Source organism: Microcaecilia unicolor, chromosome 9 (assembly GCF_901765095.1).
Source record: "Microcaecilia unicolor chromosome 9, aMicUni1.1, whole genome shotgun sequence".
In the NCBI taxonomy this organism is placed as follows: domain Eukaryota; kingdom Metazoa; phylum Chordata; class Amphibia; order Gymnophiona; family Siphonopidae; genus Microcaecilia; species Microcaecilia unicolor.
Window position 1 is genome coordinate 195898819 of NC_044039.1, and position 25012 is coordinate 195923830.

At 43.8% G+C, this 25012-nt stretch overlaps 1 protein-coding gene across 2 annotated transcripts in view; it reads right to left on the reverse strand.

Annotated features, from left to right (window-relative positions):
- Window positions 1-25012, reverse strand: part of EVL (Enah/Vasp-like) — a 226589-nt gene that overhangs the window by 121372 nt on the left and 80205 nt on the right. For both annotated transcript variants that reach the window (XM_030214620.1, XM_030214621.1), the window contains exon 2: window positions 1167-1335. In XM_030214620.1, coding sequence (XP_030070480.1) covers window positions 1167-1335 — 169 coding nt within the window. The remainder of the gene's footprint in view (window positions 1-1166; window positions 1336-25012) is intronic.

The window sequence follows — 25012 nt, forward strand, 5'->3', positions numbered from 1 at the left end:
ACAACACTGATCATAACATGATCAGACTTGATTTAATAACTGGGGTAAGTACAAACAGGAAATCCAATACGTTAGCATTTAACTTTCAAAAAGGAGAATGATAAAATGAGGAAAATGGTAAAAAAAAAATCCAAAATAAGGAGTATAAAAAAATGAAAATCCCATGCAATATTGCAACTTATAATACTAAAGCATAGGGTACACTCTATTATATCAATAGCTTATTAAAATTATTTCTCAATTAATGTCACCACAAATAAAGTGTATATGTGTAAATGTGTAAAGTTCTCAGATTCTTAACTTCACTCACTGCACTGTGAGACAAGTAAAAACACTTTCATTTTATTTGTGGTGACGTTAATTGAGAAATAATTTTAATAAGCTATTGATATAATAGGGAAAGGGAATGGGACTTGATATACTGCCTTTCTGTGGGTTTTGCAACTACATTCAAAGCAGTTTACATGGTATATACAGGTATTTATTTGCACCTGGGGCAATGGAGGGTTAAGTGACTTGACCAGAGTCACAAAAACCACAGTGGGACTTAAACTCAGTTCCGCAGGATCAAAGTCCACTGCACTAACCACTAGGCTACTCCTCTATTAGCAACATTCTGTCTAGAATCTCAAATAGTAGCAACATTCCATGTAGAATCTCTTTGGGATTCTGGAATCTTGCTATTCTTTGGGGTTCTACATGGAGATTGTGCATGGAAACTTGTTAATGGGACTTGATATACCGCCTTTCTGTGAGTTTTGCAACTACATTCAAAGCAGATTACATGGTATATACAGGTACTTATTTGCACCTGGGGCAATGGAGGGTTAAGTGAGTTGCCCAGAGAATGTAGAATCTCAAATAGTAGCAACAGGTTCCATGTAGAATCTCAAATACAGAAAGGGAAATGGGACTTGATATAACACCTTTCTGTGGTTTTCGTAACTACATTCAAAGTGGTTTAGATAGTATATACAAGCAGCATAGTCTGCAATAATGTGGGCTACTGAACTTCCCCCGTCCTCCCCCCCACTCCCTGACGCATAATGTCAACACACGACTTCATGCTTTTGGAAATGCAGCCCCGACGTAAATACAGCAGCTTACCCTAAATATCATTTGTGCATTAATACAAAAAAATCTGTGTGATCACAGGGGTTACTCACTTGTTGGTCTTGTAGCTTAACCCCAACTACTCTGAAGGTGTTGTTGGCAGTGTTGTGGTAAATGTTGATTCGGCTGAATCCCTGCTGTCCAGGTTTGATTGGTACCCATTTTTTACTGGTATCATCGTAGATCATAACTGAAGCCCGGGCTTGGCATATACTTTGTTCACTGCAAGAAGAAAAGTCATATATCCATCAAAAGTAAAGCATTTGTTTCGCTAATAGGCCAAGTTTTGCTATGACATGAATAAATCTATAACAGATAATAAAAGAAAAAGTGCCTCTGGGGATGGTATTCTCAATATTATTTTCTGTTTTTAGGGCTAAATTTTCATAGCCATTTAGCTGTCTAAACACATTATTAGAAGGCTAGATCACAACCTTTGCAGATTTCCTGATGCTGAGTGACTATAATTAATTTACACATCGGCATACACAGTGACTTTGCTTTTATACCAAAGCACCCAAAAACCTCAGAATTCTGAACACCTAAACAAACTTCTGAAAACAACTCAAGACATTCTTATTTTGAAAATTGTACCTTGAGGAGGAAAAAGGATAATATGATGCACCCATATCATACACTATAACCTCCACCCACCCAACCCCAGACCTATTCATCACCCTTCACCACTATAATTTATTAGGCATATTTTCAAAGCCTTCCAAAGTTCCATAGGTTTCTATGGAACTTTGGAAGGCTAAGTGCTTTGAAAATATTAAAGAGACTCTATCAAAATCAGAACATTGATCCCAATTATTATTATCGCCGTCGACAAAGTCTTCCTCCCCACACCTTATCTACTCCGACACAAATTGGAAGATGGGCGTCCTTCTCTTAGGGTTGCCCAAATCAGCATAATCGAAAGCCGATTTTGGGCGTCCTCAACTGCTTTCCGTTGCGGGGACGACCAAAGTTCACAGGGGCGTGTCAGAAGCATAGCGAAGGCGGGAATGGGGCATGCTTAACACATGGGTGTCCTCGGCTGATAATGGAAAAAAAGAAGGGCGTCCCTGATGAACACTTGAACGACTTGGTCCTTTTTTTTCTTATGACCAAGCCTCAAAAATGTGCCCTAAATGACCAGAGGGAATCGGGGATGACCTCTCCTTACTCCCCAAGTGGTCACTAACCCCCTCCCACCATAAAAAAAATGTTTAAATATTTTTTCTAGCCTCTATGCCAGCCTCAAATATCATACCCAGCTCCTTGACAGCAGTATGCAGGTCCCTGGAGCAGTTTTAGTGGATTCTGCAGTGCACTTCATGAGGCAGACCCAGGCCTATCCTCCCCCTACCTGTTACACTTGTGGTGGTAAATGTGAGCCCTCCAAAACCCACCACAAACCCACTGTACCCACATCTAGGTGCTCCCCTTCATCCCTAAGGGCTGTGGTAGTAGTGTACAGTTGTGGGGAGTGGGTTTGGGGAGGGGTTGGGGGCTCAGCACACAAGGTAAGGGAGCTATGCACCTGGGAGCTTTTTCTGAAGTTCACTGTAGTGCCCCCTAGGGTGCCCGGCTGGTGTCCTGGCATGTGAGGGGGACCAGTGCACTACAAATGCTGGCTCCTTCCATGACCAAAGGGCTTGGATTTGATTGTTTCTGAGATGGGCGTCCTCGGTTTCCATTATCACCAAAAATCGGGGACGACCATATCTAAGGATGACCATCTCTAAGGTGAAGCTAAATGTTGAGATTTGGGCGTCCCCGACCGTATTATCGAAACGAAAGATGGACGCCCATCTTGTTTTGATAATACGGGTTTCCCCGCCCCTTCGCAGAGACGTGCTGCGAGGACGTCTTCAGGAAAACTTGGGCGCCCCGTTCGATTATGCCCCTCCACATCAACCAGCTCATCTTTATCGATGTGTTTATTCACAAAGAAATTAAGCAAATTGGTGAGGCAAGATTTTTGCCTCAATCTCATTAAACCATGTTTGTCTATGTGTTTCATAATTTTATTCTTTATAATAGTTTCCACTATTTTGCCCAGCACTGAAGTCAGGCTTACCAGTCTGTAATTTCCCAGATCACCCTTGCAACATTGGCGTTATATTGGCCTCCCTCCAATCTTCAGGTACTATGGATGATTTTAATGACAGGTTACAGATCACTAACAGCAGATTAGCAATTTTATGTTTGAGTTCTTCCAGTACCCTAGGGTGCATGCCATCCAGTCCAGATGATTTACTACTCTTTAATTTGTCGATTTGGCTCAGTACCTCTTCCAAGTTCACTGAGATTTCTTTCAGTTCATTTGCATCGTCACCCTTGAAAACCATTTGTGGTATAGGTAGATCTCTTACATTTTCTTCCGTAAAGACTGAAGCAAAGAATTCATTCAGGGCTCCTTTTACTAAGCGGCGGTAAGCCCAATGCAGGCTTACCGCTCGCTAAACAGGAAGTACCACCAGGCTACTGCAGCAGCCCGGTGATACTTCCCACCCCTAGTGCACCGTCATATCCGGTGTACATGGTGGTAATTGGGCAGTGCCGCGCATTGAACGGTTAGCATGGGAGCCCTCACCGCCACCTCAATGGGTGGAGGTAAAGGCTCCCCCCCCCCCCCCCCCGAAAAGGCTACATGGCAAGTGATTTACTTGCCGCATGGCCATTTCATGCAGGAAAGAGAAACTTCCTTTTTACCCGCTGTGGTAAAAGGGGGCATCGGCACTTGTGAAAAACACGAGCTGATGCCAGCGCAGGCCCCTTTTGCTGCAGCTTGGTAAAAGGGGCTCTCAATCTCTTCACTATGGCCTTGTCCTCCATGATCTAACGGTCCCAAGGAAGACCAACTCCAGGACACTGCTTGAAGTCAGAAAGACAAAGACAGTTATCCAGTACTTCCTTGAAAAATCTTTTTTTGTAAAATGTGACTCTCTCTGGGGAAAGGTGACTAAAGTCACCAGAAACAACAACAAAAAAAAAGGTTTTAATGAATTCTGTTAGAGCAAACAATTTGTAATACAACAGCCTAAACGCCATCCTTTTATGTGAAAAAAATAAAAAAATTTACACAAGCTCAAACATGTAACTCTTTCAGACTGCTTATGGACCTATGACATGAAAAACTGGCCGTTCTCCACACTTTGGATCTGAGACTTTAATCACTTTTTCCCAGAGATGGTCGCAAATCTTTATTAAGCCAAAACCAAACAGCACAAAAAGAAGAGCTTCAGATGCGGGTATTTTAAATTTTTACCGGTATATATTGGACACTGATCCTGCATAAAAGCTAAAGAAAATTACGCTTACGATGGAATTAAGCACACTAGGTTCTATTGGACCCATGCAAATCAGTCATAACATTCTGGTCTTGTCAATATAAGCATAGAAGCATGACTCTCTGATCTCAGTATTTAATTAATATATGTGACCTGACGCCACTGGTCACTAAAATCAATCCAGGCCATTGGAAAAGAAAATGGCTTTTGCTAAAGTCTTAAAATCAAGTGGTGTGGTAGCCATGTTAGTCCACTGATCTGATCTGAAGAAGGGTCACCTTCGAAAGCTAATCAAAAAATGTATTTAGTCCTTATTTTCTTTTCTCTGTTTTGTTTTAGTTCTACTTATTACCTAAAGTCTTGAAAAAATGGAAACAAATTTTCACTGTAGCTTCATAATTATGCTGTAACATGGCTAGTCACGATCTGAGTAACAGGAAACTGGAAACAGCTGGCAACCTTGGTTTGACATCAGCCGAAGAATTCTTAAATCACAAATACTAAATTACAAGCCGTTAATGGAAGTACCTGCAGTACAGAGGAAGCATAATGACAGGCAGTTCTAGATTAATTCCACAGCTTCTGTCCTTAATTGCTGACAAAATTCATTTGCTGGTTTGTTTTGGGCTGTGGACTCTCTTTGCTGACTTTTTTGGGACTTATTGAAATCCTCGTTATAGTCCATCTAAATATGCTCACAACACAGTTTGGAGACGAGACGGCTGAGGGGAGACATAATATAGGCATATAAAATAATGAGTGGAGTGGAACAGGTGGATGTGAAGCGTCTGTTCACGCTTTCCAAAAATACTAGGACTAGGTGGCATGCGATGAAACTACAGTGTAGTAAATTTAGAACAAATTGGAGAAAAATTTTCTTCACCCAACGCATAATTAAACTCTGGAATTTGTTGCCGGAGAACGTGGTGACGGCGGTTAGCTTAGCAGAGTTTAAAAGGGGGTTAGACGGTTTCCTAAAGGACAAGTCCATAAACCGCTACTAAATGGACTTGGGAAAAATCCACAATTCTGGGAATAACATGTATAGAATGTTTGTACGTTTGGGAAGCTCATCAGGTGCCCTTGGCCTGGATTGGCCGCTGTCGTGGACAGAATGCTGGGCTCGATGGACCCTTGGTCTTTTCCCAGGGTGGCATTACTTATGTACATTTTGGGGGTCTTCTACTAAACCATGGTAGCGTTTTCAGCTAGCGGTAGAAATCAGCTGGCGATAAACGCCGAGACGCCCATTATATTCCTATGAGCATCTCAGCGTTTATCACCAGATGATTTCTAGCAAGAGCTAAAAAAAGCGCTACCGCGGCTTAGTGAAAGACCCCCTTGGTGTTGTGCATTACCAGAGGGACACGTTTTATCAGGGCTAAAATTTAGCTGGTCCATAAACTGATTGGTTTCTATTTTCAGCCATTAGTTGTGTTCATAGATGCAGTCTGTTCTAAACGCTTGCAGAGAATTTCTCAGTTTTCTTGTTCCACATTCATTACATGATTACTCAGATTTTTGAATTCACACACCAGTGCCAGCCCAACCATCATGCTCTCTATGGTCCTTTTTATTTTCCTCTCTCTCATCACCCAGATGCCCATAAATCATTTCCAACAATCCAGCTGGTTGGAATAACGACCTGTGCAATCAGTCTGTCTTTCTTTATACAGTGTTTTATTCATATGCAGTAAAAAAAAAACAGTTAAAAATGGGAAATCTTGCAGGAGACAAAAGCCAGAGATAAGAGTTTTGCCTGTTTCTGGCTGGGAAATGATGTAATAATCTTTTAATTCCTTTTTCAAAAGTTAATCTTCTTGCAACAAAAACATGCAAGTAAATTACTGCCTTTCAAAGGCAGTGTTAGTCAGTCTTGCCAGATAAAGCGAACGCTCCACCTAAGCCTGGTGCACTGCTCAACTCAGTGGCAGCCTCACCGTCACCTATTGTAACAACCGCGTCAACACACAGCTGCTCTTTGCAACCAATGACTCATAGAAGCCATCTTCATCATCCGCATTGTTAGGGAACATCTGTAGCTCATTAGCACTGACAATTTGTGGTTTAGCAAGATGTCTTTACACTTATACAGATTCTTCTTCTTAAAGAGGGTAGGCACACTGAGAGGCCATTTTACTAAAGGGTTCACACATGCCAACCCGGAACTACTGATGGGCTACCACAGGAGCCCGGCAATAGTTTCCACCCCCAGCGTGCGCCAGCAGTAATTGGGCAGCACCGCACGCTGCCTGGTTACCCCCAGGTTACAGGAACCCTTACCACCAGGCTCAGTGGGTGGAGGTAAGGGCTCCCCAGCAAAATGGCCGCTTGGCCAGTGGTTCACTTACCACATGGCCATTTCTTTTTGAGAATAAAAGACAACTTTCACCCGCTGCGGTAAAAGGGAGCCTCAGCGGGGGTCAAAAACACGCACTGATGCTAGCGCAGGCTCCCTTTTACCGCAGCTTTGTAAAAAGGACCCCTGAGTAATTTCATAACAGGACGCCTATGTGAAGTGTCCGAAAAAGCAACTATTTTAAAAAGGATGTGATTGTGTCCCTTTTGAAAATAGACGCCTACGAAGACCTCCAGTGGTGCACAATTTACACCTGCTCCAAGGAAGGTGTAAATGTGAGTGTGTACTCTACACATGTACATGTACATTTTATAAAATAAAACACACCAACCAACTCCTCAATTACTTTAGAGAAAGGATGGATCCTCAGAAGGTGGGCTAGTTAACATTCCAATTAGCCAAACACCTAATTCCTCATTGGTCCGTCATATGCTTTGATTTTGTGACAGCTAAGTGCGCTTTTGAAATTATTTTTGAGAAATACTTTAAATTTAAACATTTGATGGACCAATGAGGAATTAGGTGATTGGTTAATTGGAATGTTAACTAGCCCACCTTCTGAGGATCCATCGTCTCTCTAAATGTAATTGAGGGGTTGGTTGGCATGTTTGGTTACTGTGATACTCTTCACTGAAAAAGTTAAGTACGTGTCAGTGTGCATTTTATAAAATACACACAAAAGGACTAGACTCTCAGTAAATGGCACTCAGAATTCGGCACCAAAAAAATCCGTGTGGAGCGCTGTTCTATAAACGGCACTCCGAGTTGGGCACTGTTTAAAGAACAGCACATACTACTACTACTACTACTTATCATTACTATAGCGCTACTAGACGTACGCAGCGCTGTACACTTGAACATGAAGAGACAGTCCCTGCTCGACAGAGCTTACAATCTAATTAGGACAGACAAACAGGACAAATAAGAGATAAGGGAATATTAAAGTGAGGATGATAAAATAAGGGTTCTGAACAAGTGAATAAGGGTTAGGAGTTAAAAGCAGCATCAAAAAAGTGGGCTTTTAGGTTAGATTTGAAGATGGCCAGCGATGGAGCTTGACATACCGACTCAGGAAATCTATTCAAGGCATATGGTGCAGCAAGATAAAAAGAATGGAGTCTGGAGTTAGCAGTGAGTTCAGCCCCAAAGCAAGGGTGCGAGGATTTACACCAACTGAAACCCGGTGTAAATCCTGGTTTGTAATTTAGGTGCGGATCCCCGGTGTTCAGTAATACAGCACTATGATTTGCTAAGACACTTGGTTCCATTTTTTTCTAGAAAGAGTAGGGTGCAAAGAGTAGGGTGATAGATATTGATGAAGATTATTATTAATGTTGATTTTGTTAAATGCTGTTTTCAATTTTGATTTTATTCAAATGCATTCTGAATATGTGAACGTGTAGATGAAAAGGACACCGTGCCACTTGTTGGTCATTAAGATTCCAATTCCTTCTATACTCACCAATGTGTCGCTTGGTCTTCCTGTTGATAGCTTCTTGGAAACTTTCGAGGCATAAAGGGAATGTGACCTCACCACTGCGGGGGAAGCTGGGACTCGTAGAAAAACAAACATGCAAATGTCTCCTTTTCTTTCCATGCATGTGCACGTTCCATTTATGGAACTAGCAAACACTGTCATTATTTTAGAGAACCCTCATTTTAACATAAATCAAAAGTAGAATTGCAGTTCTTCAGGACTGTGCAGTGAAAAAGGTCAAATGAAATTGCCGAACTATTTTTTGATGGATGTTTGGCACTAACCTAAAACACTATAATATCCAGAGAGTAAAAAACATACATTCTCTTATAGTTATGGATTAGTTATTTATATCTTCATTTATTTAGAGACATGTTAATCCAGACCTGGATAAGTTGGCTGGTCTTCATGGACCAGGACTGGAGCAGCCTAGTTTGAAAAGACAAAACCAGTTGCTAATCTCAAAGCCTGGTCATATCCTGAAATTCATGTGTTAAAAAACTGATGCAGCCACATTTCAGTTTACACCTGCATCAGGGGCACAAACTGATATCCAGACTTCTTGAACATATGTTATAAAGTGTCTAATTCATTAAAAAAAGATGCATCTCTTCTACAATCATTTAACAGCAAGTGACACAATTCTACAAAGGGAACAACCACCATTCTAATGGTCACAGGACAAACTTCTTACGTTCAGGAATCACGTGCAATGATTAGGCCATTATTAAAGAAATCAACTTTAGATAAAACTGATCCCCAAAATTATAGACCGGTCTGTAATCTAAATGATCAGAAAAGGCTATTTCACAGCAAGTTGTTTAATTTTGGGAGGCTTCAAAGCATATTTCATCCCAGGCAGTCCGTTTTTTTGGATTGGGCATAATACAGAAACCCTGCCACCATTTACTACCGTGCCTTGTAGAAGACTTGATACTCTTGTACATTTTATATATTCTGCTTGCAAAAAAAAAACAAACAAAAAAACAATTCAACATGAATTAAAGTAGGAATTTCCTTCACTGACATACACAGCATACTCTACACATTCGACATGAAAGACCAAAAAGCAAGTAAGCATAAGAAATGAAAAAGTCTTGACTGCATCAGTCTTCAGACCCCTTGATGCAATACGTGGTGGAAGCCCGTTTTGCAGCAATAACAGCTAGGAGTTGCTTAGAGTGAGTGTCTAACAACACTGAGTGGTGCAGGATAGTTTAACCTCTTTCAAGTTGGCTGAGAAGCATCCTTTCAGCCTTTCTATTAGATTCAGGTCTGGACTTTGATTGGGCCACTCAAGGACAGTCACCTTCTTCTCGTTGAACCACTCGTTGCTTTTGCTTTGTGCTTAGTTAGGTTCATTGTCTTGCCGAAAGGTGAATTTCTCTCTGGTCCCAGATCTGTGGCAGATTGGAGCATATCTTTCTCTAGGATCTGCCTGTGCTTTACATCATCCATCTTTCTTTCAGTCTTCATAGGTCTCCCTGTTCTGACTGTAGCAAAGCCTCATGACTCCATAATGCTGCCACCACCATGCTTTGCTGTAGGGATGGTGTTAGCAGGGCAATGTGTTGAACTTGTTTTCTAACACACAGACCACTTAGAATTAAGACCAAAAAGTTACAGTCTCAAAAGATCACAAAACCTTTTCCCAGGTGCATGCAGTGTCCTGTAACTTTCTTTGCAAATGTTAGGAGGCATATTATATAGCTTTAATAAGCAGTGGCTTTCTTCTTTCTCCTCCACATGCAAGCCATGCTTACGGAGTAGCCTTGAAACTGTTGAAAGTCAACGTTTTGTCCAGTCTCAGCCAGAGACCTCTATAATTATTAAAAAGTAACTTTAGGACTTCTATGGAACTTTGGAAGGCTAAGTGCTTTGAAAATGAGCTCAACTGTGTGACCTTCCTCAAAAGTTTCCTTAACCCATGGCTACTGTCGTTGGAGGGACAGCCTGATCGAGGCAGTATCTTGATGATGCCAAACAGTTTACTATAGTGATGGTCCTTAGAGATCCACAGAAGATAGTCACACTGAACAGAACTGAATTTGGGGTGGAGGAAAAAAAAAAACATTGAAAAGACACATCAAATTTGAAAGTGGGCCAGACAGGACTGGATATTCCAGAGAAATAAGTTCTCCAAATAAATGGCTCAGTGGATTTCCATGTGAGAGTCAGTTCTAGCTTCTATAGCATAGAAACTCTGATAGGCTGAAACCCAGGGAACTGCTTCTTTCAAACTGGTCAGATAGACAGATATATGAAGGCACATAGATAAACACAGACACATGCTCCACATGCCTTCCCCACTACTCACTCTTCCTCTATCCTCCAGTGCTGGTTTTTCAGTGGTTCATATGTGTATTTCATTTTCTTTGTTTTAAATTCTATTGTGAAACCTATTGATTGAACCATATTAAGCAGCCTAGTGGTTACAGCACCAGTCTTGACATGCCAAGGTGGCCAGTTCAAATCTCACTGCTGCTCTTTGTGACCTTGGGCAAGTCACTTAACCCTCCAAATTGCCTCAGGTACAAAATTAAATTGTGAGCCCTCCACGGACAGAAAAATACCCAGTGTACCTGAATGTAACTCACCACGAGCTACTACTGAAAAAGGTATGAGCAAAATCCAAATAAATAATAATATAGCTTTCTTAATGGTTGCTATGATTACTGCCAATAAATACCTATTGCCGTGAGACAGATGCACCCTGTGCTTAAACTGTAAAAGTCATCCTTTTGAAATCTGCTGACAATGACATCTAATAGTTTCATATTTTATCACACTTTTAGCTTCACTCTATTATTCTTTCTAAACCAACGGAATGTTTAGGTACCACACACCTTTCAAAGCACCTCTGCCCTCCCCCACCTAAGACACACACAGATACATGTATTATTATTATTATGATGTATTTATTACATTTGTACCCTACTACTACTACTTAACATTTCTAGAGCGCTACTAGGGTTACGCAGCGCTGTACAATTTAACAAAGAGAGACAGTCCCTGCTCAAAGAGCTTACAATCTAATAGATAAGAGTGAGACAAATATAGGACAATCAAGCCATTGTGACATCACTGATGAGGTTGGCTCTTAGGCATTGGTGGAATGAGGCATTATGACATCACAATCTCAGCTCTGGTTAAATCACTGCTCTATGTAATACTACTACTACTACTTAACATTTCTAGAGCGCTACTAGGGTTACGCAGCGCTGTACAAATTAACAAATAAGGACCGTCCCTGCTCAGAAGAGCTTACAATCTAAAGGATGAAATGTCAAGTTGGGGTAGTCTAGATTTCCTGAGTAGAGGTGTTGTGATTAGGTGCCGAAGGCGACATTGAAGAGGTGGGCTTTGAGCAATGATTTGAAGATGGGTAGGGAGGGGGCCTGGCGTATGGGCTCAGGGAGTTTGTTCCAAGCATGGGGTGAGGCAAGGCAGAAAGGGCGGAGCCTAGAGTTGGCAGTGGTACCCCGCTCTTTCCCACATACAGCAGGTCCAGTGCGGCGTACATAGTAAAAGAAAGCATCTTACATGGTAAAGAATACAGTAAAAACAAGGAAATGTAGGAACAGTATTATAAATTGTGATGATCATAACTACTTACATTATGAAAGGCATTACAAAGGACATGTGAAAAGAACGTAATGAACTAGAATAGGGAAGGTAGACAAGGATATGATAGGTGAAAGGGAAGGAGAATGGGAGGGAAATGGTAAAGGATGGAGGGAAGAAGATGAGGGATTGAGTATAACTTTGTAGAGTTGTTAACAATTTTATAAGCTGTTCCACATCCTTCCTCCAATTGCTGAATATTTCTATAGCCGTCCCTTCACTTTCAAAGTGTAGGGTATGCATGTAGATCAGTGAATAGTGCATTTTTGGACAGCAAAATGTTTGAAGTAGTGCGTCATTAATTAATGCAAGATATATACATTTTTTTTTAAATTTGAGAATTGTGCAATAAACAAATACCTGCAATTCATACTTCAAGCACAACTATTTTGGAACGCGTTAGCTAAACGTAGCCTGAAGTTACTCTGAAATCCAAACTGAACTGTTTCCAGTTTTCAACACAGCAGTGCATTTTAAAATATTGTGTTAATAGGAAAGGTTTGTAATGTTTCTATTATGTACAGGATGTAAAGCACGCATGGGCTAGAGAAGTGGAGAAGAACACAGAGGTGAACAGTGGTTCCAGTCTGACCTTCTGAAGCCACTGGCATAAGAGATATATATATATATATACACACACACACCTTTCCTTATGCATATATGTATAAATATATGTAGAACTGTTTACTAGCCACTGCTTTTTATAAACTCTCACACTAACAGCCCATTAAAAGTTTCAAAGAACAAAATACCTAGCTCAGTGTTCCGCTAATTTATACTGCGGTTGCTGAGTATCGCACTGACATTTAAATGACAGGAAACCTATGTGGTTTGAAATGACATTTTCATACTGACACGTATAAGCCTTCTTCTTGCGTCAAAAATCAAATGAGTGCAAGTGGTGTCAACAGAATCCCAAACACAATTTTGGAATGATCCCACTAGGAGAGGATCCGGGGTACAATAGCAGGAAGAATACATATCAGGAATGGAGCACAATAGCAGACGTGAGCAAAGATGAGGTGGCAGGATCTGTCTTCACCAGTGGTGTAGTCATGGGGGGCCTTGGGGGCCTGGGCCCCCCTCAATTTGGATTTGGGCCCCCAAGGTCTGCTAGTTGGCTGGTGGGGGTCCCCAAGTACTACCAGCAGAAGACATCTTCCAGCGCTGTTCACTGCCATACTGCCTGCCCTGCTCCCCCTTCCACACACACACACACGCTCGGTTTTAATGAAATTGAGCATGCACACTGTAGGGCAGTGGCGTACCAAGGGGGGGCGGTGGGGGCAGTCTGCCCCGGGTGCACGCCGCTGGGGGGGTGCCGCGCGCCTGTTGGCTCCACTTGTTCCCTGCTCCCTCTGCCCCGGAACAGGTTACTTCCTGTTCCGGGGCAGAGGGAGCAGGGAACGAGCTAAGCCGACAGGCGCGCGGCACCCCCCCAGCAGGTAAAATTGCACCCGGGGAAGGGGGTGTCCTTTCACCCGAGGTGGGGGGGTCACGCTGCACCCGGGGGGGGGGGAGCGCATCGGCGATTCGCCCCGGGTGTCAGCCATCCTAGGAACGCCACTGCTGTAGGGGGAAGCAGGGCAGGTGCCACAGCTGCAAACAGCGCTGGAGGAAGGCTTCTGCTTGTGGGCCTTTCGAACTCCTGCAAGCACAGGTATGTGGGGTGTTGTGGCAGGGGGCGGAGCAAAATGTGCCTCCTCCCACTTTGGGCTCAGGCCCCTCCCAATATTGAGGTCTGGCTACGCACCTGGTCTGCACTACACCTGAGCTCAAAAATCTCCTTTATAAAATAATGAATGAAATTCGCTTTGTTCTGCTCGACAGTTAAGGCTACATATCAAGTCATAAATAAATAAAAAAAATCCTAGCAGGTAGGCTCTGCAAATTGTGCAGAATGCGGCAGCTCAGTTACTTATGAGAATGAAGAGATCTGAGAATATTACTCCTACTCTGAAATGTCTGCATTGGTTGCCAGAAAAGTTTCGTGTGCAGTACAAAATATTGATTTTGATTCATCAACGTATAAATGGCATAATTCCGCAATATTTCATGAATTCCCTGATTATGTATAAACCACAACAAGCTCTGAGTCGATAAAATAACTTTGTGTAACTACATGCCCGGTACTCTTTGGAAAACAGGATGCTGGGCTAGATGGACCATTGGTCTGACCCAGTATGGCTACTCTTCTGTTCTCTTATGCCATCGATCAGAAACGTCTTCAATTGCTGGGGTGAATCTGTGGAATCATCTTACCGGGTATTTAAAACTCTGTTCTAATAATCAACAGTTTAAGAAGCTTTTGAAAACTTTCTATTTTGTAAAAGTGTTTGATGATGGGCAAAGCCTGATCTTCTGACATTTCTCCTGATAGTGACTAAGATATTTTGATATTATGCGGTTTTTATTGTATAGGTCCTGATATTGTGAATGTGTTTATTTATTTTGTTACATTTGTACCCCGCGCTTTCCCACTCATGGCAGGCTCAATGCGGCTTACAAGGGGCAATGGAGGGTTAAGTGACTTGCCCAGAGTCACAAGGAGCTGCCTGTCCTGAAGTGGGAATCGAGCTCAGTTCCTAAGTTCCCCAGGACCAAAGTCCACCACCCTAACCACTAGGCCACTCCTCCACTATCCACCATCTATCTACCATCTGCCCTTTCTCTCCCTTCCATCCAGGGCTTACCCTCTCTCTCTCTGCCCCTTCCATTCACCATCTATCCTCCCTCTCCCATGAATCCAGGGTCCGCCCTTCCTCTCTCTCCCTTCCATCCAGGATCTGTCCTCTTTCTCTCTCTCTCTCTGCCCCCTCTTTTCAGCCCTCCCCCAGTTCCAGCCCCATTATCCCACCAGCCTCTAGTTCCAGCCCCATTCCACTTCTCCCACCTGCCCCCCCCCCTTTCAGCCCCCAGTGCCAGCCATGATCCTACCAGTCCTAGCTCCTAGTTTCAGCCCCAGCCCTTTTCTCACACCAGTCCCGAGTTTCAGCCCCAGCCCCTTTCTCCCCGTACCCTTTTCAGACCCCTTACTGAGGTGGCGGTAAGGGCTCCCATGCTAATCTGGCTGTAACTGGGTAGAATGCGGCGCTGCCCAATCACCACCGGGAAACACCCTGTAGAAATATTTTTTAAAATATTTCCGCTAGCACTGGAAATGCCACACACTGGGGTGGAACTACCGCTGGTGCCTAGCCAGACAGCAGATTTTGGGTGGGCCTAGGCAAGAAGTGGGTGGGCACCAAGTGTTCTCCCCACCCCCCTCACCACCACCAAAAAAATAGCTGGTGGGCAAATGCTTCGCTCCACCTTGGCAATCTGCAGCAGGCATGTGCTGAAAACTGAGCATTCGCAGGTACTAGTCTCGTGGAAAGCAGCATTTTTGTTACCATCAGGGGGAAGTCTTCAGCTGACAGAGCTTGGGATCCCCACCGGCTCCCGCTAAACGTGTACTACTGTTGGGTGGGCCTGAGCCCTAAGTGGGTGGGCCCTGGCCCACCTGTGGCTACGCCACTGCTGCATTGGTTCAGGGGTAGCTCTGGAATGGTAGGCTAAGCACGCGGTGGGCTTACCTCCAATTAGTAAAAGGGTCCCCTAACTGCACAATGTGGTTTAGTAACAGTCCCCCTAAATCTTTTGTTTCACCCAGGGGCAATTCTAAATCTTCCTTTGCCCAAAGGCAATTGCTGTGCTGTATCTTAGACTCAGACCTATTAATCTTTTAAATAGTATGGCAATACTTATGTACTTATCTACATGAAGACTCAATAATGAGTTCAGCTTGTTGTTGGGAACCTAGAGCCAAATAATCAAAAAATGCTGAAGTACTAAAATACAAAAACAGGCAAAGCCAGTCTCCATCTTTAAACTTGGACAAGCATTCTGAAGAACCAAAGCAATTAGTGAGAGTCCACCTGCGTGTGGGAGGCAGTAGTGATGGAAACTTGCAAAACAAGAGACCAAAAGTCTTTACAGAATTAGACTAGAAAATGAGGAAAAACAAATGGCTAAAGGAAAAATAAAGAGGAAAATGTAGAGAGTTACTTCATGAACTACAAATAGATCAAAACCTGATCTGCGAGTGAAATTGGCCGTCGGTTTTTGTAAAAACCAAAATTGTAAATTAAACTATCCCCTCCCACGTAACCAAAAAAGCCCCCCCCCCCCCCCGAGCCGACCCCCCTCCTGCTGGCGGCCTATCTCTGTCCACTCTCCTTTCCCTGTGATCACTTCCTCCCCATCGGCCCTCCTCAGGCCTACCTCAGAAAGGCCTTGTGGACGGTCTTCACGTAGTACAGTAAAAACATCTAGAGAATACCTCACGCTCCATTATCCAAACTACAAAGGTCTTTCTTACAAATCAATCCTTGTTGCAGGCTTCACATATCAGAGTACCAAACTTCGGGATTATCTATCCAAGCAATTAAGATACTTAGAAGATTATCTGAGATTCTGTAAATTACTAAAGGCTTTCCTATTAAGTACATATCTTATCAAAAGACAATAAACTAATGTTGCTGTCTCTCTTGTTTCAACATAACCAATACTCTAGCCTAGCTTCAAGACAAACACTATTATTCCTAATATGTTAAACGTTATAATTAATTATCTGACTGTATCACATTTTTGATGTTTTTCTTGAATGTAAGTCACATCGAACCTGAACTTGTTTGGGATAATGTGGGATAAAATGTCATAAATAAATAAAAATAAATAGAACTGTGGAGAATGAAGTTACGATTTCCTGGGACATTCCTATTAACACTGATTAAAAACTTAGGGTTTGTTTTGTTACATTTGTACCCTGTGCTTTCCCACTCATGGCAGGCTCAATGCAGCTGACATGGGGCAATGAAGGGTTAAGTGACTTGCCCAGAGTCACAAGGAGCTGCCTGTGCCTGAAGTGGGAATTGAACTCAGTTTCTCAGGACCAAAGTCCACCACCCTAACCCACTAGGCCACTCCTCCACTGCTGCTACTATTTGAGATTCTACATGGACTGTTGCTATTCCACTAGCAACATTCCATGTAGACGTCGGCCCTTGCAGATCACTAATGTGGCTGCACAGGCTTCTGCTTCTGTGAGTCTGATGTCCTGTACGTACGTGCAGGACGTCAGACTCATAGAAACAGAAGCCTGCGCAACCTTCTACATGGAATGTTGCTAGTGGAATAACAACATTCCATGTAGAATCTCCAATAGTAGCAACATTCCATGTAGAATCTCCAATAGTATCTATTTATTTTTGTTACATTTGTACCCTGCGCTTTCCCACTCATGGCAGGCTCAATGCGGCTTACATGGGGCAATGGAGGGTTAAGTGACTTGCCCAGAGTCACAAGGAGCTGCCTGTGCCTGAAGTGGGAATTGAACTCCGTTCCTTTTACAAAGCCCTGCTAGCGATTCCCGTGTGGCAAATGAAAGGGAAGCTCATAGGAATTGAATGGGCTTCCTCTCATTTGCCGCACCAGGAATTGCTAGTGCGGCTTTGTAAAAGAAGCCTTTAATGCAGTGGTTCCCAAACCTGGTCCTGGAGGCACCTCTGCCAGTCAGGTTTTCCAAGATATCCATAATGAATATTCATAAGAGAGATCTGCATGCAGTGGAGGAAACGTGGATATTTTTAGCCTCACAAACTTAAAAAAACAGAACCCTCCAGAAACCCACACTTACAAATATATACAGATTTATACAGCTACAGTGAAATAGATGAAATCTTAGAATTGGTGGTTTATTTATTTATTACATTTGTACCCCACATTTTTCCACCTATTTGCAGGCTCAATGTGGCTTATATAATACCGTAAAGGCGTTCGCCAGTCAGTTGATAACAAATACAGGTTGTATTGTGGTTGAATGAGGTAGGTGCGTGTCAGCCACAGTGAAGGTCGAAGGGAATGAAGATTGTATATTGTTCAGTACGATCATTGGTTGTGCTGTGTTGCTGGGTGTAGGGATATTTACGTTGCATCGGTGGGGTAAGCCTTTTTGAAGAGGCTGGTTTTTAATAATTTTCTGAAGTATAGGTAGTCATGGATTATTTTTACAGCTTTTGGGAGTCCATTCCATAGTTGTGGGCTTACGTAGGAGAAGCTGGATGCATATGTTGTTTTGTATTTAAGTCCTTTGCAATTTGGGTAATGTAAGTTTAAGTATGATCGAGATGATCGGATTCTGTTTCTGGTTGGTAGATCTATAAGGTCTATCATGTAGATAGTAGATAGTAGATGACGGCAGAAAAAGACCTGCACGGTCCATCCAGTCTGCCCAAGATAAACTCATGTGTATACCTTACCTTGATTTGTACCTGTCTTTCTCAGGGCACAGACTGTATAAGTCTGCCCAGCAGTTTTTCCTGCCTCCCAACCACCTGTCCCGCCTTCCATCACCGGCTCCGGCACAGACCGTATAAAAGTCTGCCCTCCCCTATCCTCGCCTCCCAACCACCAACCCCTCTTCCTCCCACCTGCTCTGCCACCCAATTGTAGCTAAGCTTCTGAGGATCCATTCCTTCTGCATAGGATTCCTTTATGCACATCCCACGCATGTTTGAATTCCGTTACTGTTTTCATCGCCACCACCTCCCGCGGGAGGGCATTCCAAGCATCCACCACCCTCTCTGTGAAAAAATACTTCCTGACATCTTTTCTGAGTCTGCCCCCCTTCAATCTCATTTCATGTCCTCTTGTTCTACCGCCTTCCCATCTCCGGAAAAGATTCGTTTGCGGATTAATACCTTTCAAATATTTGAACGTCTGTATCATATCACCCCTGTTCCTCCTTTCCTCCAGGGTATACATGTTCAGGTCAGCAAGTCTCTCTTCATACGTTTTGGAACGCAAATCCCATACCATCCTCGTAGCTTTTCTTTGCACCGCTTCCATTTTTTTGACATCCTTCGCAAGGTACGGCCTCCAAAACTGAACACAGTACTCCAGGTGGGGCCTCACCAACGTCTTATACAGGGGCATTAAAACCTCCCTTCTTCTGCTAGTCACACCTCTCCCTATACAGCCTAGCAATCTTCTAGCTACGGCCACCGCCTTGTCACACTGTTTCGTCGCCTTCAGGTCCTCGGATACTATCACCCCAAGATCCCTCTCCCCGTGCGTGCCAATCAGACTCTCCCCGCCTAACACATACGTCTCCCTTGGATTTCTACTCCCTAAGTGCATCACTTTGCATTTCTTCGCATTGAATTTTAATTGCCAAACGTTAGACCATTCTTCTAGCTTCCTCAGATCTTTTTTCATGTTTTCCACTCCCTCCGGGGTGTCCACTCTGTTGCAAATCTTGGTGTCATCCGCAAAAAGGCAAACTTTACCTCGTAACCCTTCGGCAATGTCACTCACAAATATACTGAAAAGAATCGGCCCCAGCACCGATCCCTGAGGCACTCCACTACTCACCTTTCCCTCCTCCGAGCAAACTCCATTCACCACCACCCTCTGGCGTCTGCCCGTCAACCAGTTCCTAATCCAGTTCACCACTTCGGGTCCTATCTTCAGCCCATCTAGTTTATTCAAGAGTCTCCTGTGGGTGACCGTGTCGAAAGCTTTGCTGAAATCTAAATAGATTACGTCCATAGCACGTCCTTGATTTAATTCTCCCGTCACCCAGTCAAAGAATTCAATGAGATTCGTTTGGCACGATTTCCCTTTGGTGAAACCATGTTGTCTCGGATCTTGCAACTTATTTGCTTCCAGGAAATTCACTATCCTTTCCTTCAGCATCGCTTCCATTACTTTACCAATAACCGAAGTGAGGCTTACCGGCCTGTAGTTTCCAGCCTCTTCCCTACCAGCAGTTTTGTGAAGAGGGACCACCTCCGCCGTTCTCCAGTCCCTCGGAACCTCTCCCGTCTCCAATGATTTATTAAACAAATCTTTAAGAGGACCCGCCAGAACCTCTCTGAGCTCCCTCAATATCCTGGGGTGGATCCCGTCCGGTCCCATGGCTTTGTCCACCTTTAGCTTTCCAAGGCTGATTTACCAAATATCAGCCTGGCAGCTGTATTTTGTGCAGTCTGGAGTTTTTTTGCGAGTTGTTCTTTACATCCCACATGTATCCTGTAACTACGGTGTAGATAATTTTGTGTACAAAGGTGCAAATTTTGAAGCTGATCCGTTCTTTGATTGGGAGCCAGTGCAGCTTTTCTCAGAGGGGTTTAGCACTTTCAAAGCATGATTTACCAAATATCAGCCTGGCAGCTGTATTTTGTGCAGTCTGGAGTTTTTTTGCGAGTTGTTCTTTACATCCCGCATAGATTGCGTTGCAGTAATCTGCATGGCTTAGGACCATTGATTGCATTAGGTTGCAAAAGATTTCCCTCGGGAAGAAAGGTTTTATTCGTAAGTTTCCACATTGAGTAGAACATTTTCTTTATTACGGAGTTTACTTGGCTCTCAAGGGTAAGGTTGCGGTCAATTGTGAAGCCGAGTATTTTTAGGCTGTCTGAGGTAGGGAGGGTGTGTTCTAGGGTGTTTATGGTTGTGGGTTTGTACTTGTTGTATTGAGATGAGATGATGAGGCAGTGTGTTTTTTCAGTGTTCAGTTTCAGTTGGAATGAATTTGCCCAGGAGTTCATGATGTTCAGGCCGTCATTGATTTTATTGGTTATTTCTATCAAGTCATGAAGGGAATATAGATTGTGACATTGTCTGCATAGATGAACGGGTTGAGGCCTCGGTTGGATAGGGACTTTGCCAGTGGGATCATCATCATGTTGAAGAGAATTGGTGATAATGGTGGCCAAGGAGTCTTAGTAATAAGTTGTGGTTTACCATGTCGAATGCGCTCGACATGTCAAATTGGAGAAGAAGCATACTTTTACCTGTGGCTATTTCTTGCTTGAATTTGGCCAGGAGCGTGACTAGGACAGTTTCAGTACTGTGGTGGGGGCGGAATCCTGACTGTGAATCGTGTAGTATTGAGAACTTGTCCATGTATTCCGTAAGCTGTTTGGTCACCAAGCTTTCCATCAGTTTGACTACTAGTGGGATAGATGGGATAGACGCAACTGGGCGATAATTAGTAAGATCGTTTGTGTTTTTCTTGGCGTCTTTTGCTATTGGTTCTGCAGCAAGACAGTGGTGAGGATGGTGAATAAAGTTGTCTGAGGTTATACTGAATCAGATGGTGCTGCTGTCATGTCATTGGCCAACGGCAGCAGACGTTGCAGAACCAAGCAGGAAGGCAGTACCAGAGAAACCCTGCCAGTAATTGAAGACAAAATGGAGAAAATCCCCCCCCCAAAAGCCCACAACAGTCCTCCTCTTTGCTGGTGACACCCAGGGTCCCATTGTCGAGCTCAGACTTCCTCATGCATGCTCCCTCATTTGGGCTTCCCTGGCTGCCTTTTGCCACATTTTTGTTTATTTTAAACCTGCTTTTCTCTCTCACACAGAACAAATGGCACTTCCTGAAGTCCTATGGCTTCAAAGGCTAATTTGGGGAGATTTATATACAGGCACAGCAGGCAGCACAAGCTGCTACATAGCTGAACCTTGTTAGAAAGCACTGTGGTTCCTTTCAGCACTAATCTTTATAGCATTTCCTCTCTCTGATATCACCAGAACACAGACTGCTCAGAGCTACTGCAGGAAACAATCAGATGCTGAACACACAGCGCCATACTGGCAAAGGGAACTGCAGAGATTCGGAGTGCATCGGGGGCTACATTCATTTGCAACATTTCTGCCCTCTACGTGTCCTGTATCACACTAAAGGGTCCTTTTACTAAGCTGTGGCAAAACATGGCCTGCGGTACTGTGAGCACGTGTTTTTGGCACGTGCCAGGCCAGTTTTTACTGTGACTGGGGAAAAAGGGCTGTTTTTCAATGGGCCGGGAAAAAGGCCTATGGTAAAATTGAAACCAGTGCGCGCCTGATCCCTTAATTCCACTCATTGATCTAGCAGTAAGGGCTCATGCGCTACAAGCGCCGTGACCGGTCGGCGCACACCAACTGCCGATTAATGCCAGAAACACTGTGTGCGGTAGGAAACAAAAAATTAATTTGTCCCGACAGTATGGGTGTGTGCCAAATCCAAAATTACCGCCAGGGGGCGCACTAGCCTGGCGATAGTCTCATGTTGGTGCACGTTACATGCGCGTACAGCCTACCGCACCTTTGTAAAAGGGCCCCTTAGATTATTAATAGTAGCATCTGCCAAAATTTTCATTAGACCAACATGAAAAGTATCCGAATGTACTGTGGCACACAAGCTTTTAGGGGGTACTTTCATCAAGCTTTTCTGCAAGGTAAAACAGCACTTTCCTCACAGAAATAGGTTCTTATAAAACTGCCCAGGGGTATGCATGCATAAATGTGCACCCTGAGGTGTAGCATGCACAGTTACGCAGGATGAGCATATGTGTTCCCAGGAGGGCCAGAGCTGCAAGGTTCACATGCATGAGGAGTGGCCTAGTGGTTAGGGTGGTGGACTTTGGTCCTGAGGAACTGAGTTCGATTCCCACTTCAGGCACAGGCAGCTCCTTGTGACTCTGGGCAAGTCACTTAACCCTCCATTGCCCCATGTAAGCCGCATTGAGCCTGCCATGAGTGGGAAAGCGCAGCGTACAAATGTAACAAAAATAAAATAGATACTATTGGAGATTCTACATGGAATGTTGCTACTATTGGAGATTCTACATGGAATGTTGCTATTCCACTAGCAACATTCCATGTAGAAGGCTGCGCAGGCTTCTGTTTCTGTGAGTCTGACGTCCTGCACGTACGTGCAGGACGTCAGACTCACAGAAGCAGAAGCCTGCGCGGCCACATTGGTGATCTGCAAGGGCCGACTTCTAGTGGAATAGCAACATTCCATGTAGAATCTCAAATAGTAGCAACAGTGGAGGAGTGGCCTAGTGGTTAGGATGGTGGACTTTGGTCCTGAGGAACTGAGTTTGATTCCCACTTCAGGCACAGGCAGCTCCTTGTGACTCTGGGCAAGTCACTTAACCCTCCATTGCCCCATGTAAGCCACGTTGAGCCTGCCATGAGTGAGAAAGGGTGGGGTACAAATGTAACAAAAAAATGTTAAAACATGGGCACATATCCATTTAAACTCAAAGCAGATGTAATTATCTGCCCTCACAACACCTTACTAGGCTAAGCACCCTGTTATAAGCTGACCCTTTTAATGAATCGTTTCATCTGTCCAGAGACCTGAGATCACCCTAGGAAGCTTTGTTAAGTATTTGATTAGGACTAGATGCAACTTTTTCCTAGAGAAACATGTGTGGAATCACAGTAACTGCAATTCAGATCTGGCTACTTTGAAGTTTCTCTCTCTCTTGTCCCTGCTACCCACAAGCAATGAAGGACTCGTGGGGCCACAAGTGTGACAGTCTCCTTGCCATGCCCTAAATGAGATGAGGTTGTCAGTGCTACCCCTGAGCAATGGAGGAAAAAGTGACTTGCCCAAGGCCCTGAGGAGCTGCTGTGGGATTTGAACCTGGGCAGTACCCCAGTCCTCCAGTTCCCCACCTGCTGTTCTAGCCATCACTCCTCTGCCTCTTTGAGTTTAGCTGTTATTTTTTTTTTAAACTGGGCTTTCGTCTGCTATTTACATATTTCAATTCTTTGGTTATATGGTAAGATGTATTGTACAAAATCATTAGCATCATATCTATGTTAGTTGAATGTTCTAATGCATGCTTATTAGGTGTATCATTTGTATTATGCTAACATTTTATGATATCTCTGGTATTTGAATTTCAGTGCTTTAAAATGTGTATATTTTTGATACTGTTTCATGGTAGTTCCATTATCAGGTTTCAATTTACTGTTTTCAAGTTTACCTCATTTTTTGTATTTATGTTTATTTTTGGTTATTTTACTATTGTTATGCTGTTAACAAAATGTTAAGTTTTATGTTTAAACTGTACCTGCTGTACACCGCCTTGGGTGAATCTCTTCATAAAGGCGGTTATTAAATCCTAATAAATAATTAAATATAAAGCTTTTAAGTTTTGCTTTGTATGCAGTAAAAATTCAGCTGATGGCGATCAGCGTTTTTTTGGAGGTGGCAACGTTAAACCCAGATATTCAATGTCAAGATATGTCCAGGCACCAGCTTTGAATATCTGGGTTTCTGCGGCCGTCTATCTCTTATGTGGTTAAGTGCAATATTCAGCACTTAACCACCTAAGCAAAACTGGATAAAGACAGGACCGTGTTTTATGTGGTCCGACCTGTCCAGTTAACGTACCCCCCTCCCCCATTTACTAAGCTGCGCTAGCGGCTGCCGTACACTAATTTAATTTCAGTGGGCTGGGTCGGCATTGCTGCGCAGCTTAGTAAACAGAGGGATTATGCAGTTAAGTGCTGAATATGGATACTTAACCACATAAGTGCCGTTTCTGACCCCAGACCACCCACAAAATAGCCGGCTTTCAGTTTAGCGGTTAGTGCTGATATTCAGCGACATTAACTGGTTAAGCAGCGCTGAATCAGTGGACAGAACTACACAAGCAATTTTAACTAGCTAGGAGCCTCTCCTGGCCAGTTAAATCACTTTAAATATCAACGCCTAAATTTTTATAGTGTTTTGTATCAGGGGCGTAGCTGCTATGGGGCCACGGGGGCCTGGGCCCCCATAAATTTGGCCCTGGACCCCCCTACCGACGCCCCTCTCAACCCCCCCCCCCCCCGCCAACTCACCATCGCCATCTGTACCTTTGCTGGCGGGGGACCCAACCCCCGCCAGCCGAAGTCTTCTTCCTGCGTTTGGTTTCTTCTGAGTCTGACGTCCTGCTGCATGTACAACGTGCAAGGCTTCGTTCTGTTTCTGTGAGTCTGACGTCCTGCACTTTGTACGTGGGGGTCCCCCGCCAGCAAAGGTACAGATGGCAACGGATGGCGGGCGGGCAGGTCGAGAGGGGGGGGGGGTCAAACTTGTTGGAGGTGGTGCTGGCGGCAGCAGGGGGTGTCGGTGGCGCCGGGGGGGGGGGGGGGGCTAAAATGTGCCCCCTCACCTCGGCTCTGGCCCCCCTACCGCTGAAGTTCAGATACGCCCCTGTTTTGTATTTGTTATTATAATACGTTTTATGATTGTTACTGTATCCCTGCCATTAGGTCTGATGTGGAAAGGTGGTTTATAAATGTTGGAAATACGCTTAATTAAATGAAACAAATCAAAGCATACATTGA